At 39.5% G+C, this 19,123-nt stretch overlaps 1 protein-coding gene across 1 annotated transcript in view; it reads left to right on the plus strand.

Annotated features, from left to right (window-relative positions):
• The window catches only part of uvrag (UV radiation resistance associated gene), a 66,482-nt gene extending 48,844 nt beyond the window's left edge, over positions 1–17,638 (plus strand). Inside the window, exons 14-15 of the mRNA XM_058086811.2 lie at positions 8,682–8,773; positions 15,495–17,638. Coding sequence (XP_057942794.2) covers positions 8,682–8,773; positions 15,495–16,263 — 861 coding nt within the window. The 3' untranslated portion in view covers positions 16,264–17,638. The remainder of the gene's footprint in view (positions 1–8,681; positions 8,774–15,494) is intronic.
• Positions 17,639–19,123: the final 1,485 nt, after the last annotated feature.

Consider the following 19,123-nt stretch of genomic DNA (forward strand, 5'->3'; position numbering starts at 1 on the left):
CAACCGCTGCATCAAACTTATGTTTGTTGGGCGTGTGCCTGCTTTCCGTATCCCCCTGCTTCATCCACTGGCAGGCTACTTTGTTGTGAAACAGCCATATGGGGGTGATTAGACGACAACCAACGCTATACACAATATCCAGATTTTTCGAAGTCGGGGCTGAGCACAATTAGTTCTCAGTCACTAAGCATGATGTATCATATTTTGCGAGCCTCAGGCACAGGAAGCCGAGTATTTGGAACTGAAATACGGCAAATCTGTTGCTGGCCAAGCGGGTCAGCTCAGGGTTCAGTTTTGTTTCGGTCTACTCGGGGGTGGGGGGGGGGGGTGGAGTCTTCCATGATCTTTAGGCAATTTCACACCGGGATATCCGGGCGTTGGTGGTCTGAAGCCGACATCAGAGGACCTTCGGCCCAGTAAGAGTGGCAACCGTGGGCTAAGTGTGCTATGGCATGGGTTCGACTTTTGACTTAGTCTGTATTTGTACAGGTATCGGGGCGGCACGGCGGTCTAGTGGTTAGCGCGCAGACCTCACAGCTAGGAGACCAGGGTTCAATTCCACCCTCGGCCATCTCTGTGTGGAGTTTGCATGTTCTCCCCGTGCATGCGTGGGTTTTCTCCGGGTACTCCGGTTTCCTCCCACATTCCAAAAACATGCTAGGTTAATTAGCGACTCCAAATTGTCCATAGGTATGAATGTGAGTGTGAATGGTCGTTGGTAAAGTGACTATGGGGGTGTTATTTCAAATTTAGAGGGCTCTAATGCTTGAAAGCCGTTTTTCTCCATTTTTTAGTCAGGAACGGATATTTTCTTGAAACTTAGCTATGTTATTTAGCTATCTTTTTTTCCTCCCACATTCCAAAAACATGCTAGGTTAATTGGTGATTCCAAATTGTCCATAGGTATGAATGTGAGTGTGAATGGTTGTTTGTCTATATGTGCCCTGTGATTGGCTGGCCACCAGTCCAGGGTGTACCCCCGCCTCTCGCCGAAGATAGGGATAGGCTCTGGGATAGGCTCCAGCATCCCCCCGTGACCTTTGTGAGAATAAGCGGTAGAAAATGAATGAATGAATGAATTACTGTTTTGTGGTTGAATACGGATTTTCTTGCAGGCCATTCATACTGTCTGCCAAACATTTGCAGCATTTCTTGAAATGAATTCTTTATTTTTAGACTATTAGCTACTGGTTAATTGGCGACTCCAAATTGTCCATAGGTATGAATGTGAGTGTGAATGGTTGTTTGTCTATATGTGCCCTGTGATTGACTGGCCACCAGTCCAGGGTGTACCCCGCCTCACGCCCGAAGACAGCTGGGATAGGCTCCAGCACCCCCGCGACCCTCGTGAAAAAAAGTGGTAAAAAATGAATGAATGAATGAATGAATGAATGAATGAATGTTCAGGTATCTTAACATGTGTTAGCAAAGTGGCACCGATAGCCTTCAATTTTTCCTCGGAAAAAAAGCTAGTCATTCATTTGACTTGGCTAGGTCTCTCCCAGGGACAGTACTGTACATATGTAGGAAACAACACAAAACTGATGCACAGTTTGATTCCTCAAGCAATGCTTTGGAATGTCTACAGCATTTCTCACTACTTCTTAGAGGGGGGGAAAACCGAGGTTTGACACAGCTTTAGCAGGATTTCTCTCAAACCATTGAACAATTCCAGGTTTCCCTCTCGGTGTCCAGCTGAGGCTTATGTTTCAGGTCCCATTTTTCAGTACATTCCAAAGAAAGACGTAGATAGAAGTGGAAAAAACGGTATAAAGTTATGTCCGCTTGGTAACGGCTGGTCAATCAAGCTTCGCTAGAACGGAATTCGAACAGAAACGAATAAAGAAGACAGGGACAGTGGTCTTTGTTGTCATTCAAATCTGACGCGAGTTCCATTTTTAAGCAGGTTTCAGACCACACTTTGACTCCAATGTATGTCAGCGCTCCGTGGTTTCAAGTGTGTTGTCATTATGCCGCAGTTCCCAGAGATTTATGGGAATTCCACTGCATAGCCACCTATGACTTTATGAAACACTTAAATTATTCTAATTGGAGTTCCACATTTTGTGGTTTTACAGTTGGTGGTTTGTCCATCACCACTAGGAAAGTACAATTTACTCTTTAAGCACAAGGGTGTGTGAGGACTGGATTGTGTGGATGATTAGAGAAAGTTTCATATGTGCTTAAGTTTGATATTTCATGTCTTAATTATTGGCAGCCGCTAGATTGATCTTGTAGGCTGGAGCCTATCCCAGCTGTCTAGACAAACAACCATTCATACCTATGGACAATTTGGAGTCGCCAATTAACCAGTGGCTAATAGTCTAAAAATAAAGAATTCATTTCAAGAAATGCTGCAAATGTTTGACAGACAATATGAATGGCCTGCACGAAAATACGTGTCACAAACGGCAATTCCACAACTTCACAGAGTGAACAATGATGAATATTTCCTTTACTATATCATGATATGGTATCATAATTTTTAATATTAATATATTTTGTGGCCGTATTCAACCACAAAACAGTAATTCATTCATTCATTTTCTACCACCTATCGTCACGGGGGTGGGGGTGCTGGAGCCTATCCCAGCTGTCTTTGGGCGAGAGGCGGGGTACACCCTGGACTGGTGGCCAGCCAATCACAGGGCACATATAGACAAACAACCATTCACACTCACATTCATACCTATGGACAATTTGGAGTCGCTAATTAACCTAGCATGTTTTTTGGAATGTGGGAGGAAACCGGAGTACCCGGAGAAAACCCACGCATGCACGGGGAGAACATGCTAATTCCACACAGAGATGGCCAAGGGTGGGATTGAACTCGGGTCTCCTTGCTGTGAGGTCTGTGCGCTAACCACTTTGACCGTCGTGCAGCCCAGTAATAAAATTATTTTTCATATTTAAAAAAATTAATAAAAATATGTAAACTAATAGAAATCAAAATACATCAAAATTAATATTTTAGGTAATTTTTAAAATTATTATATATGTAATGCCAGTGTTTTTTGTACATTTATTTTTTGGCAATATTCATTAATTCATTCATTAATTTTCTACTTTCACTCATTCTTTTAAGAGAACTACAATGTCAAAATTAATTTGCATTGCTCCTCATCAACCTACATTCTGTGTGTATGCTAGCGATACCCCGCCTCCACCCGGACTGCATGACTGACACCATTTGCTGTTGTTCTGTGAAACTAAATCACAGAGTCAACTGTCTTTAATTTATGGTGTGATTAATCGACTAAAAGCTAGTACATCATTTCAGTATTTCTGTGACAGTTTAGTCGTCGGACAACATCGGGTACAACTCTGGTGAAGATGAAACAAAAGAAACTGGAAAAGGGAAAACATACGTCAGTCGTTGGCATGTCGGATTCGTCTTTTGTATCTCGACATTTGATCACAGTCTTGCCATTCTCTGTCAAACCGTCCTCAAAGAGTCCCCATTCTTTTTCAATCACACATAAAAGAAATGCACTCCGCTTGGGGGCCTTTTTTTTTTTTGGACGGTTGACGCTCACAGATCTTCGGGCGCTGCTCGTCTTTTGATTCATGTCAGGCACTTTGGGAAATTGTGTTGTTCTTGTTAATCCATCAAAACTATGCGCACTGTCAAGATGAAGGTTTGGACCCAAGCCCTGAGACTCGGTCTTTTGTGTGTGTCAATGACATTTAACAGGTCTCATGATAAAACATAGTCGCTTCCATCTGGTCAGTATTTGAACAAGTATTTAAGGCTCAGTTCTTGGCCCTTACATCAACTGTCATTTTTTTTTGCTACCATTTGGATTTCATTACAGCCCACAATCTCAACTCGAATAGCGAATAGCGTTTCATCATAATTTCAGACTTACTGTCACTTCCTCCTAATTTAAATTCATGAGCGTAACCGTCCGTGTTGGTCCCGGTTTCTTTTATATCCGTCACTCCTACACTCCTTCCCTCAAATTATCACCTCATTAGCTGGTGTTTTTCTATCACCCCCAATGTCACTGTCCATTAGTCAGCCTGAAGACAGCATACCGCGGAGGTCTCCGTGCTGTCATGCCATCTTCGCTGTCATCCGGACCCAAATTTTTATTCTTAATAAATGAAGTACCGCTGACGTGCTGAGGTCTGTTAACCGCAGAGTCTACATAAGAGTTTTAGACTCAGCTTAAAAATATGATAGTAAGAATTAGGGTTGTCAAAAATAATGCGTAACTACATTATGTAATTAATGTTATTTTTTTGCTAACAGTCAATGCAAAACATGACCGTTAAAATGACTTAATGGTTCATGCAATGAATACGAACGATGTATTTAAGTCCGTTTTATTCCGATGACAATCAGTTGTGATTTGAGGCAATACATTTTCTCCCAACCAGAAGGTTGCCGGTTCGATCCTCATTCACCCCACCCATGACCAATGTCGAAATCAGAGGTGGGAGCAAGTTTCAAGTCTTGAACCCCAAGTCCAAGCCAAGTCTTAAGTCAACACAACTCAACGCACTCTCAAGATTTGTTTTGTACTGCAGAGAAAATGGTTGTGTTTTTATGTTGTACATAAAGTTTGTTTTGTATATTTCTGTTCAGTTTAATCATCTGTCTGTCGGGCTCGTGGACTGTATGGTTTTGGATCCGCCAGTCTAATCGCAGATTATAGGACCTTTCCTTATCAGATTCCAAACAAATAATCATGCTAACACGCCACATGGGAATTGAACTTTTTTTGAATTGAACGTTTTTTCATTTTCTGGTCTTCCCTTTTGGAAGTCAATTGCATGGATGATTGTCCCTAGCTATTACAAATGTGAAGATAATTCCAGAGGTCCTTTGACAGCTCTTTGGTCTTGCCCGTGATGGTGGAGAGGTTTGAATAGGAAGAGACTGTTTTTGTGACAGGTGTCTTTTATCCAAATAATTTGAGACTATCGTTCTTTGGTAAAGGGACATTTGTATTCCTCATGGACATAACCAGATCAGATACTCTGTGACTGACTGACGACCATCCAACTTGGCAACGTTTTTATTCTCGGTTTTGACACTTTGACCACCCAGTGCACATTCCTCCTGACCACAGACTTCCCTAAAGGACAAGGTCATAATTCCTTCAAATTCCTACAAAAAAGAAGTATTACCATATTGTCCAAGAAGTTGCTCATCAAAATGTTTGAGTTGAAAAGGAAAATCCGCCATGGTGGATTGATGATTGTGCGGCAAGTACGTTTTGCAAAAAAAAAAAAAGGAAGTTGCCCCCAGTGTTCTGACTTCAAATGGACCAGTATGTGTTGGTGTTGGGTTACTAAAGCTCAGCTCCGGTGTCTCTCATTGATGAGGGTCAACGCCCTGAGGTCACGGTAACCTTCAACGATCGCGGGCTTTTCCAGTCGATGCCACTGTCACTCACAATTACTGAATTCCTCTAAAGACTTTCTTTTAGAAGACCTCATTAGGACAACAGGCCCGATTGAGGAACCGACCTTGACTTCTCCTTAACTGAATTTCCGACTGATCTCACGCAACCTTTCCCGTTATTATGTAAATCTGTTGACCGAGTTTGGGAGGCAATGTGATACTCGGCTAAAATGTAACAACAAGTAATGTGATGGAACAATCTGGTTTAAATCGGACACAGGACAGACTGTGTGTACACCAACCACACCTGTGTTGTATTATCACAGAACGGAGGGTTGAGGTGCGTTTGAGTGTAAGGATGCTAAATGAAGTGAAAAAGTTTTGGGTAAGCAAGCAAAAAAAAAGGTAGGCTGGACAAGGATGAACAAAACTAAATTGTATGGACTAAGTCGGTGATTTTCAACCACTGTGCCGCGGCACACTAGTGTACCTTGAGAAACCGTCAGGTGTGCCGTGAGGAATTATCCAATATCACTTTTTAGAATTAACATTTATTAATCATAATTTGCAAATATTATGTCAATAGCCATGAATATATGGACCCAAATATTCCAATTGCATTTGGTTTATTTGCTCAAACGGAAAGAATTGAACAGGGATGGAATATTCCTTTAACCAATCCGATTGAGGTATCTTGTACCCGCTCAAATGGAAATTTGTCAAACGGCGTTCTTCTACGTGGTGTTTTTCTTCTTCTGTTGTTTATTGGCGGTTGGCAAGCCGCTTTCGTGTGCATTAGCGCCATCTGTGAAACAGAATCTAAACCCTTCTATACTTTTTATGACGTAACTCGCAGATCCAGACGTTCTTCACTTTTAAAAATGGAGGCCAGCAATCGGCACTGGACTAAGCAAAGTTTGTTTTTGATTCAAACTAAATTTCAAGACTGGACAGACGAAAAACTGGCAATACGGAGTTATTCCAACAAGTGAAAGAAAAACTTCGGAAAAAAAGTCGGTATCACGTGATGTTGATGTTTACGTTTTACCGCAAATGACCCATTGACTATTCTGGTTGATTTTCACGGCGCATGTAGACAAGAGATTGGAATATTCCTTTCCATGGATACCATTGTTTCCCGAAAGGTGATTGGGAAAGAGAAAAAGTGGTGATGTAAAAACGTGGCTACTGTGGAGTGTCTGTGGTGTAAAGACTGGCAGAGCAATGTAATATTGGTCCGTGTGGCAACACCTACCTTGTTCCTCCCATAGACTTATTGATGCACGTGTGAGGTCGTGGTGACATTTTGGAACATTTTTGGTTAGTGGTGTGCCACAAGATTTTTCCAATGTAAAAAAAACGTGCCGTGGCTCAAAAAGGGTAGAAAAACACTGGACTAAGTAGTCCGATCCGTTGGGTGTATGAATTTTATGTTTTCTTTGTCTTCTCTGAGCTCAGAAAGGTTAAGGACCAAAAATCTTAAGATGCAAAACAGGATCCAGAAAAAAAAATTCTCGAGTTTTAAAAGTGTAGAGCAGATTACACCTAATGCTCGGAATCATTCCACTCGAGACCACCTGTCATTCCCAGTTTCCCTTTCATTCGTCCTGGAGATGAATGCTAGCATGTTTGGTATGATCGCATAAGTGCGCTTTCAAGCTGCCCACAGGATTCTTTGTCAAGGGGCTAACCAGATCGTGGTGAGAAATTCCCTTGTCCCTTTGAGGGAAGCTGAAAGATGAGAGGACCGAGTTTGGAGAGAGGGTGGAGGGTGGTGGGTGGAGCCGGGACACCCACTGGCTTTTTCACATGATGACATAGTGAAACAGATCTGCCTGGGTCTCCTCACGGTCGATCACATCTTTGTCTCAACACCTTCCCTGTTCAGTTATTCGGCAAATCCCACTCCGGGCCTTCGGGTTAGACTCTGCAACATGTGTGGCAGAGTCGGTTTGACCGTGATGGTTGAATGATCGGGCTGTCAAGTTTGACTCGACTTGATTACCGAGACTGGTAACAACACCAGTGCGTTTCTACCAAATATAAACACAAAAAGCGCTTGAGCGTTGAGACGGTTCCATGCACATGCATCCATTCTTCTCCGTTTCCGCTGAGTTCTGTACAAAAGATAAACAAAACATGTTACCGTTTCCGTGACTGTGTCACTGTCGATTAACCTCACATCAGAACATGAATGTGTAGGCGGGCTGCAGGCAATTTGAGGTTAATTGCTGATGATTTAGAGGTCTGTAACAAAGCCTCGTACTTCAGTCTTCAGACGGGCTAGAGGGCCAACACGGTTGAAATAAACGGCACTAAAATCAAAATTTTCTGTAACCTTTCCCGAATGACCTACGCCAAGTGCAATTATTCATTGACGTATAATCAGTATACTTCTATCCACTGGGGGATTTAATAGCGTCGATTTTTACAAGACAATCAGACGCTCATTGGACTCAATGACAGCTTATGGGGGCAAACCAGCTGATCCTGCTGGTCCAGAACCGTGAGCTTTTTTTAGGGCTGCATACTAAAAAATCCAAATATACAGAGGACCAATTTAATATTTTTTATTTTTTTTTTTTATTTTGTACAAAAGCTAAAAAAAAAAAGTTCAAGACAATTTTCAATACAAAGCTTTAATTAATGTTGGGTTGGTTCAATTTTATTAAGCAATAAAAAAACAACCCATGGCCGCATTTTGGACACACCTGCGACCTAAACGGTAGCCTTCAAGTTATTTCCTTTAAACTTGAATAGCCAAAAACTTACCACTTCCACACGGATAGGGAGGATAACTATTAACAGTTATTTAACCTTTAACATGAACATGAATCAAACGTAATAATTTTTTCTGGGTACATGATACCATACAGCATTCATATCAAACTTTCATATTAAACTTTCATATCAAGGCGGGGGCCTCAAACTAGTGTCCTGTGGGCCACATTTGGCCCACGGGCCGCGTGTTTGAGACCCCTGGTTTAGACGCAGCCTTGTTGACAATGTTCCGTCTTTGTTTACAAAGGGGGTCGACATTCAAGTATCGGGAGGATGAAATGAATTTTTTTTCCCGACGTTCACCTTTCCTGCCACGATATCCAGATGTGTTACTGCTGTATTTGTTTTAACTTGCCAACCAACATCTGAGCCCATCTCCGCTAACACCTCCATGGTTCCCGTACACAAACGTTATCAGTGAAGTTCTGTCCGTTGTTGTCTCTAGAAAAGTTAATAGTCTGCCGTGAATGATGGAACGTGTCACGGTTAAAGGAATGTCAGGTTGGAGTTCATGTCAGGTTGTAATGTGTTTTCTCTTCTTTTACAGCTGAGATATCAGCACGGTTTGACCACCCCGGACCTGCAGCAGACGCTGCCCAATCTGAAGAACTTTCTGGAACACGGCTTGCTTGTCAGATGGTAAGAAAAAGACACCACAGCATTAGCCATGTATACATGGACACAAATAGTCCAATTGCATTCGGTTTATTTGCTCAAACAGAAATAATTTAACATTTGTATACACCTCATTCCCAAAGAAAAGTACCAATCCGAATGAATATATCATCGGATTCACGGGGGTGGAATATGACTTTTTCCAAACCGATCGAGGTACGGAAAGTTGTCATGATGCGTTCTTCTCTGTGGTGTTTTTCTTCTTCTGTTGTTTATTGGCGGTTAGCAAGCAGCTTTCGTGTGCATTAGCGCCATCTGTGGAACAGAATCTAAACCCTTCTATACTTTATTCATTAAAAAAAATATATCTATATAAAACATGTCCCGAGTTCAATTATAAAATATTATAATATTATTATAATTAATAATAATATATAATAATAATTATGATTAATATATAATAATAATTATGATTAATATATAATAATAATTATTATTAATATATAATGATAATTATTAATAATATATAATAGTATTATCAGTAATATATAATTATTATGATTAATATATAATAATAATTATTCTTAATATATAATAATTATTAATAATATATAATAGTATTATCAGTAATATATAATTATTATGATTAATATATAATAATAATTATTCTTAATATATAATAATTATAATTGTTAATATATAATATATTATAATATATTGATCTTTTCCTGTTTAAATTTATCCCGGGTGCGTTCTTTCAGCGCATGCTCCGATATGACGTTCTTCGGTTTTAAAAATGGAGGCGAGCAATCGGTACTGGACTGCTAAGGAAAGTTTAAAGACCGGACGAACGAAAAGTTAACTCGAGTTAACTCTGAGTTATTCCAACAAGTGAAAGAAAAACTCGGAAGTCGGTATCACGTGATGCTGATGTTTACGTTTTACTGAGCATGCTCCATTGACTATTTTGTTGGATTATAGCGCCGCATGTAGACAAGAGATTGGAATATTCCTTTCCATGGATACCATTATTTCCGGAAAGAGAAAAACTCCCCATGTAAACATTGCTAATGTTCACGGAATGTTGTCAACGGCAGCAAATTCATTCCAAGGGTATAATAATTGCAGTACATATTACATTAGAAGTCTTCAATGCATAAAGAGGTAACCGTAAGATGACTCATTGTCTTAAAACGCCTCCGCCATCTTGAATCATTTTGGCTTGTCGTTTAACCCCTCAATGAAACCTCGTAGGTGGCAGCTCAACTCCCCGAATAGAACAGAAAGCTTTCATGTCTGCTTCTCTCCCAGGCACGGCAACTTGTATCACTCACATTAATTGAATAATCTTTTGTTTTGAAAGGAGAGAAGCCATGAAAAGCTACAAACCGCAAAACGGGGGTGTCCTCAGGTTCCCTCCTAATGGGAAATGGAAGGGCCCAAAGATAGTCGAGATGAAAGCATGCTGCTGCTGCTGCGTGTGTGTGCATGCGTTAGCATGTCATAGACGACAAGAACGGGAATGAAAGCCACTCGATGCTAATGTCCATGTCATCCGCTAAGGATCAAGACCTTCTCTTCCTTGTGCTTTAAACACATGTTGGACATTAAGAGCCTTCACACTGTCCTGCTGCTCGTCCGTCTGGTCTTAGGTATTGAAACACAAATATGTGAGACACAAATATTAATTTTTGATCTCAGTTTTTATGATGGTAATTTGCACTCCAGAATGATCTGAAGCGTAATAAGATGATTGGCAGTTCATTAACATGTCCCTGTTTGCAATGAAAATGGACTAAATCCAGAAAAAAAAAACATTGCCACTGCATTTCAGCCCTGCCACAAAAGGACCACATAATGTTAATTCCCATACCATTAAAAACAAGCATATATTTATGTCGCAAGACATTGCAGGGTAGCTTGTGCTACTATTTCTTCCACCATTTTGCCATATTTATCGCATTTTTGCTTGATTGCAAAATATGTTGTGGTCGTCTGAGATGTAAACAAGGAAGCGTTTCCGTTTACGTTATCTTGATATCCAATGTTTTATTATCCATAGTTGTTGTTGCGGGGCTGCACGGTGATCGAGTGGTTAGCATGCAGGCCTCACAGCTAGGAGACCCGAGTTCAATTCCACCCTCGGCCATCTCTGTGTGGAGTTGTGGGTTTCCTCCGGGTACTCCGGTTTCCTCCCACATTCCAAAAACATGCTAGGTTAATTAGCGACTCCAAATTGTCCATAGGTATGAATATGAGTGTGAATGGTTGTTTGTCTACATGTGCCCCGTGATTGTACAAAAAACACTGACATTACATATATAGTAATTTTAAAAATTACTTAAAATATTAATTTAGATGTATTTTGATTTCTATTAGTTTACATATTTTTATTACATTTTTTAAATATGAAAAATATTTTTATTACTGGGCTGCACGGCAGCCGAGTGGTTGTTTGTCTATATGTGCCCTGTGATAGGCTCCAGCCACCCTCATCAGGATAAGCGGTAGAAAATGAATGAATGAATGAGTTGTTGTTGCAGCTGGACTACCCAGCATGCCTTGCGGGCATTTGGAAATAACAGTTTTCCGTGTTATGTGTTTATATTTACCTCTCAGTTGTCGTTCGTCACCCACTTACTAGCAGTAGTCGTTGATATATATGATGCATCTACTTTGTCATTTTGTTGCACCGTGAGCAAGTATGTTATTCCAAAAAGGAAGGCAGTGGTTTCCTCTGTTAACTGTGGTTACCTGCAAGGAAACATGTGCGGTCATCACTGCTTAGCATGAAAGGGTGCTTCAAAAGCAAAGATATTGCTACTAGTGGGATGGAACCTAAACCAATCAGATCATTAAGAACTTCAAGCGGAGAGATTGTTGCGTGGCGTCCGTCAAGCGTCTGGTTCGTCTCCGAAAGTCGATTTTGAAAAGTGTTATGACTTCAACTCATGTAGTCGTCGGCGTCCCGCGATGTTAAAAGCGTCAGTTTGTTTCCGTAGCAACTGAATAAACGGCTAGATATGATTCAAACCTGTCCGGTTCTGGATTAGACACGGTGTGGATTGACAGCCAGTCAGCGCGGAACGGCGTTTGCACTTGATCATGGAAAAATCCCGACACACCAAGCTCCCTTATTGCCGCAATCTTGATTCTATCTGACAGTCTGAACTCCATTTTTTTCCATTTACATAAATAATAGCTGACTTTTTGTCACATCTGTCTTCATTCCTTTCCACTGAGCTTAAAGTATGTTAACTTTGTTAAAAAAGAATGCATGATTTAATTTGGAAAGCCGGATAAAGGTAGGAGATGCCCTTCAACTCCTGTTCATGTCACTTACAGCCACCAGAAATGATTTTCATTGCTGTTTTTTATTACTTGGAAAAGTATTTTCAACTTTAGCATGTACTTAAAATCATTTATACGCTGACCGACTTCGGAGTTAAAGTCGATTTTTATTTGGTGAATGATGCTGCGAGATCTCAAAAGATTTAAAACAAGGCGAGATTTCTTATTTTGCGTGGACTCTACGTCTCAGATGATAATAAATTAATTAAAAGAAATTAAATGATAATTAAATTTCAAATTAAAAGAAATGCTGCAAATGTGTCACAGACGGTATGAGCTCCCCCCGGGAGAAAATATATGTCACAAACGGCAACTTTACCAGGAAATATTGCATTATTATGAAAAATTATTTGGTGTCAAAATAAAATGTCTAGTCATATTTGTTTAATGTACTTAGTCGCCGTTGATGCACTACACTGTTGATGTTATACTACTTAATGTCTACAAACTTGATAGTTTTGACCGCCTCGATATATATCACCTCTTCTGCTAAAACACAAAAGAAATGCTGCAAATGTTTCACAGAAAGGATGAGCTCCCCCCGTGAGAAAATACATGTCACAAACAGCAACTTTACCAGGAAATATTGCATTATTATGAAAAATTATTTGATGTCAAAATAAAATGTCTGTCTAGTCATATTTGTTCAATGTACTTAGTCACTGTTGATGCACTACACTGCTGATGTTATACTACTTAATGTCTACAAACTTGATAGTTTTGACCGCCTCGATATATTTAGCCTCTTCTGCTACACCACAAAAGAAATGCTGCAAATGTTTCACAGACAGGATTAGCTCCCCCCGTGAGAAAATACATGTCACAAACAGCAACTTTACCAGGAAATATTGCATTATTATGAAAAATTATTTGATGTCAAAATAAAATATGTCTAGTCATATTTGTTCAATGTACTTAGTCACTGATGATGTTATACTACTTAATGTCTACAAACTTGATAGTTTTGACCGCCTCGATATATTTAGCCTCTTCTGCTACACCGCAAAAGAAATGCTGCAAATGTTTCACAGACAGGATGAGCTGCCACGTGAGAAAATACATGTCACAAACGGCAACTTTACTAGGAAATATTGCATTATTATGAAAAATTATTTGATGTCAAAATAAAATGTCTGTCTAGTCATATTTGTTCAATGTACTTAGTCACTGTTGATGCACTACACTGCTGATGTTATACTACTTAATGTCTAAAAACTTGATAGTTTTGCCCGCCTCGATATATATCGCCTCTTCTGCTACACCGCAAAAGAAATGCTGCAAATGTTTCACAGACAGGATTAGCTCCCCCCGTGAGAAAGTACATGTCACAAACAGCAACTTTACCAGGAAATATTGCATTATTATGAAAAATTATTTGATGTCAAAATAAAATGTCTGTCTAGTCATATTTGTTCAATGTACTTAGTCACTGTTGATGCACTACACTGCTGATGTTATACTACTTAATGTCTAAAAACTTGATAGTTTTGCCCGCCTCGATATATATCGCCTCTTCTGCTACACCGCAAAAGAAATGCTGCAAATGTTTCACAGACGGTATGAGCTGCCCCGTGAGAAAATACATGTCACAAACAGCAACTTTACCAGGAAATATTGCATTATTATGAAAAATTATTTGATGTCAAAATAAAATGTCTGTGTAGTCATATTTGTTTTATGTACTTCGTCACTGCTGATGTTATACTACTTAATGTCTACAAATCCAACCTGTCCCTTTTAAGTCCATCCCGTGTATACATGTTTATGACTATTACTGTATCACGGGCGCTTTCATGTTTGACAAGGGACCCCTAAACGTCATACGGTACTTCTTCAAAAATGTCCTGTATGTGAACCCAGTCACGGTCTCTTCACGGATTTCTGCAAATGTCAAAGGCGGGGGCCCTTTTTTTTTTATTTTTTATGGGCTCCCAATTTTCTGTTGAACGAGCCAACTTGGTGGCAACATGAATCTTCTCAAGCACCTTTTGAACCCTTTCGGAGTGAATAGCGCGATTAAGAAGGAGGCTCACGACGGTCAGAAAAGGGAGGCCCTCCGTTTAAGGGAATTTATGGCTTCATGACAGTTTGGGATGGCGGGTCTGTTATCTGTTACAGCGAAACATGTCTGGAATACTTTGGGGAGCACCTGCTGTGCGTACTGCTAGTTGACCGTGCGCACGAACAAGGCAGATTTTCTATGCATTGTGTCCTTTTGTTTTTTTTTCCAAAACCGCTGTTTCCGTGGACTTGTCATGTTTTTAGTGACTTTTTTCTGGGCACACCTAAAGTCAGCAAATCGTCCTTTTGCATGAAGTGTTACGTAGTATGCTTGCATGTATCATTGTATGAACAGCACCAGGCCAGAAACGGTGCTTTTTGAAATTTTTATTTTTGGGGGGGGATTTCAATGAAACAGTACTTTTTGAAATTTAAATTTTAAGTTTTGGGGGGAATTTCAATGAAATTGTGCTTTTTGGATGTTTTCAATTTTATTTTAAATTTTATTTTTTTTAGGGAATTTTAATGAAACGGTGCTTTTTGTAATTTTGTAATTTTAATTTTTTGGAAGGGAATTTCAATGAAACGGTGCTTTTTGAAATTTTTATTTGGGGGGATTTCAATGAAACAGTGCTTTTAGAAATTTTAATTTTTTAGGGGAATTTCAATGAAATTGTGCTTTTTGGATTTTTTTAATTTTAGTTTTAATTTTAATTTTTTTAGAGAATTTTAATGAAATGGTGCTTTTTGGAATGTTTTTATTTTAATTTTAATTTTTTGGAAGGGAATTTCAATGAAACGGTGCTTTGTGAAATTTTTATTTTTTGGGAGGGAATTTCAATGAAACAGTGCTTTTTGAAATTTAAATTTTGGGGGGGAATTCCAATGAAATTGTGCTTTTTGGATTTTTAAATTTTTTTTTTTATTTTAATTTTTTTAGGTAATTTTAATGAAACTGCTTTTTGGAATTTTTTAATTTTATTTTTTTGGAAGGGAGTTTCAATGAAACAGTGCTTTTTGAAATTTTAATTTTTAAGGGGAATTTCAATGAAATTGTGCTTTTTGGATTTTTTTATTTTATTTTTAATTTTAATTTTTTGAGGGAATTTCAACAAAACGGTGCTTTTTGGAATTTTTTATTTTATTTTTAATTTTAATTTTTTGAGGGAATTTCAATGAAACAGTGCTTTTTGAAATTTAAATTTTTATGGGGAATTTCAATGAAATTGTGCTTTTTGGATTTTTTTAATTTTATTTTTAATTTTAATTTTTTGAGGGAATTTCAACGAAACTGTGCTTTTTGGAATTTTTTAATTTTAATTTTTAATTTCAACAAACGTGTGTCTTGATGGACACTCAAGTTCTACAAAATGTTTTGTGTTTTGCTTCACAGTGACCGACACCATGTCTCCAGTTCCATCCCAGTACCCGCCAAGTCTCACCTGGGGGTGCCTGTTGCCTCGGAGGTCACCTGCCCCCGTCACACCGTCTCCCCAGATCGGGGCCTGAGGAAGAGGGCGAGCTCGGAGGCTGACAAGAACAAGACAAATCCTCCTCGCTATGACACCGCTTTGGAGGCGGGGTCATCCACGACGGCAACGCCGTCGTCTCCACCTAAACTCCTGTCTTCATCTCTGGACGCCGCCATGGCCTCACTTGACCTTACGGAGCCGCCTGCAGTCGAAGAGGAGGAGGCGGAAATGAAGACAGGTCGCGATTCAGCGGCGGATTTGGAGCGATGCAGCAGCACCGACCGAGACATGGAAGTCGGCAAAAATGAAACTAGCGCCGCGGCACCCAGTTCTTCTACACTAGGGGGCGCTGGTGGTGGCGATACGACCTCAACGAGTCAGCACACGGGAGTCATGAACGGCTCTTTGGTTCCCGGGTTGCGCTGCTCCGTGGAGCAAGCGGAGGAGATCATGGGGACGGAGGCCACCAACCTGGGAATGGGACTCGGGGGGGACTTGGGGCTGGCAGAGGAGACCAGGTTGTCGGAGTACCACTGCATCCAAGTGGACCAGGCGGTGGCCGTGGAATGCGATGAGCAGGTTCTGGGGGAGCTGGACGTGGCCGGATTTGAGGAGTTTTCCAGACGCATCTACGCACTCAATGAGAACATGTCAAGCTTCCGGCGACCGCGCAAGAATTCCGACAAGTGAGGAACATAACTGGAGGGGCATACATGAGGGGGGGGGGGGGTCATTGCACGAAGATTTTGATCCGAAACAAGGCAAGGATTCTGGAATAATGACCAATTTGCACTTGTTATATAGACTAGCATAAATGTCAATAGCATATTTTAAAATGTAATGCAGTTAAAAGTATTGGGACAGCTGATTTTTATTTTTTTGATGCCGGCATTAATATATTATAACTACGAATTCAGATTTATTCATTCCGTAGTCTGACCTCAATCCTGATATCGTTTATGAATTACTGATGTGTATAAAAAAAATTGATCATGAAAATTCCGTAACTCACCGACGTTTTTTTATTATGTTAATCAGACACAAGATCGCAATACATATTTTTTTTTCATACGCACATACCTCAGGTTTAACCTCCTCCAGGCAGGCTGTAGGGGTGTAACGGTTCGTCATATGTACCGGTTTTTACAACGAAACCGAACCTCTAACCTCTCCGATAAACACAATTATCGATAAAAATTCAAAAATATATATATATTGGAATGGGTGGGTTGGTTGCTATGGTTACACAGAATGTCAACAAACAAAAATACAGTCGTCCCTTTGTGGTTAGAATTCCGCTGCTTCATGACTTTTTCCCCGAAATACTGTATATTAATAAAACATGTTTCGTGGTTCACTATGGCTTAGTATGAGTCAAAAATTTGAAATTTCTGAGTAAATTTTAAGTCAATTTTATATTTTATATATATTTTCATAAAATATCCCTCTCACTACCGACCATTTTTGACGCTTTTGACTGGTATTTCTGGGACTATATAAACACGGTACCGTAAAACGGGGTTATAAGGGATGATTTTCGGGAATTTTTTTAAATGGAATTCTGCCTTTTCATGTTAAACAGGAAGCTGCTTTGTGTTGTTTTTTTTCAACGAAACATATTCTTGAACAAATCATTCAAAAAAAATTTCCCGAAAATTGTCCCTTATTACCCTGTTTTACGGTACATACCGTATTTTCCGAACTATAATACTCCGCAGCGACTTATAGTCCAGAAAATACAGTAATCGACTGAAAAAAGAATCGTTACCGTCCAAATACCGTATTTTCCGGACTATAAGTCGCACTTTTTTTCATAGGTTGGCTGTTCCTGCGACTTATACTCCAGAGCGACTTATAAACGAAAAAACTGTTTATGTTACATAAACACTGGACAACTTTTCTGTTCATATTTAGGTGTTAGCATGTGTTAGCATGTCTTACATCTATTCAGCCTGTTCTCTATTATTTTATTGTTAGAACTTGCCTTCCAAGAGGACGTAATGTCTGTTTTGGTCAAGTAGTTTGGAAAATAAATTACCCGCAAAAAATGTGACTTATACTCCAGTGCGACTTATATATGTTTTTTTTTTATGCATGAATTATGCATTTTTGGTCTTGTGCGACTTATACTCCGGAGCGACTTATCGTCCAGAAAATACGGTACTCTCATCTTTCATCAGAAACAAAGTAGCTTTTTCCCATTCTTTAGTAATCAGCAGTATAACATAAGGTAAGTTTCAGGAAAATATCAGTTCCCAACTAAAAAAAAAAAACAGAAAACCAAAATTTTGTGAAAAGATCATTTCAAGCATAACTTTCACTTTGACACAAATTTTTGCCAAAAACGACTATGCCACAACATAAACACAAAAATTTACAAATATAACACCTTGAACTATTTTACATTTCCCTTCAATGCTTTTTGACTTCCTGGTTGCTACGCGGGAAAAAATGCATGCCTAGCTCTTCTAAAAATGCACTGCTGCCACCTTGTGGCCGTGTTTACGTCTTAAAACTGAAGTAAATACAATCTCTATTATTGTAAAATACCTTTAATATGTCGTTGGTAGCAAATAGGTTAAGATTTTCAAGCATAAAATTGGTTAAATTGAGTAAATTACGCCTATAATGAATTCCTACACTGGTCACTAGATGTCTAATGTTACTGTAATGTAATGAGACACACAAGCACCAGCTTTTATTGCAGGTTTGAATTAATGCGGCCGTGAGCCAAGCCAAGCAAAAACTGAACACGAGTCTTATTTCTGTCTTAAACGGCTTATTTACTCTAATTTGGTCTACTGTATTGGGGGATACAAGTGTAAAGTTGACTATAGGGTTGTTAGGTCATTTCCAGAGGGCTCTAATAAGGGTGTCGGTACCAAACCAAATGTTCTGTCACAAAAATCTACAACTACTCGTACCGTTACACCCCTCCTCTTATGTGATTGGCACATACTGTATCGTTATCGTTAGCGTATTACTGATCACTCCAACAAATGTACGTGTCGATAATTGATTAATCGTGTCTTGAAGCGGGTTGAGCTTCATCCACGAAGACACAATTCCACCATTCTAAATATTAATGATTCTTTTCAGATGATTTTCCGTGTAGCGGATCAAGGAAATTCCATCAAATTCCCATCCCGCTAAGTGATTGTACATGCTAATGTTGAGATGCTAGCCAAGCCTTGCATGGAAGTGGCGGCGGTTATGTGTGGGGGGGCTTTATTTTGCGTGCATGTCTGGAGTGGGAGTTGTTCACGTTAGGACGGTCCCAGCACAAAGGGAGGCGGAAACTGGAGACCAGTAGACCCCCGAAACTCCGGGACTGGCAGGGATACGGTGCAATTCTTTGTCGCTTACTGTCGTTTTTTTTGCTTTTTAAAAATGCTATTCTCATATTTAGTAAACCATAAAGTAGTAGACCATAAAGATGATTATGTCTGTTGGAATATCTCAGGCTCTACTGCAAATGTTCTATTAAGCGTCACAATGCTTTATTGCACTGGTATTCAAAAACATATATTTCTATTATTTATGTCCCTTA

This window comes from Doryrhamphus excisus, linkage group LG21 (assembly GCF_037039965.1).
Source record: "Doryrhamphus excisus strain RoL-2023G ecotype Guam linkage group LG21, RoL_Dexc_Guam_v1.1, whole genome shotgun sequence".
Lineage (NCBI taxonomy): Eukaryota > Metazoa > Chordata > Actinopteri > Syngnathiformes > Syngnathidae > Doryrhamphus > Doryrhamphus excisus.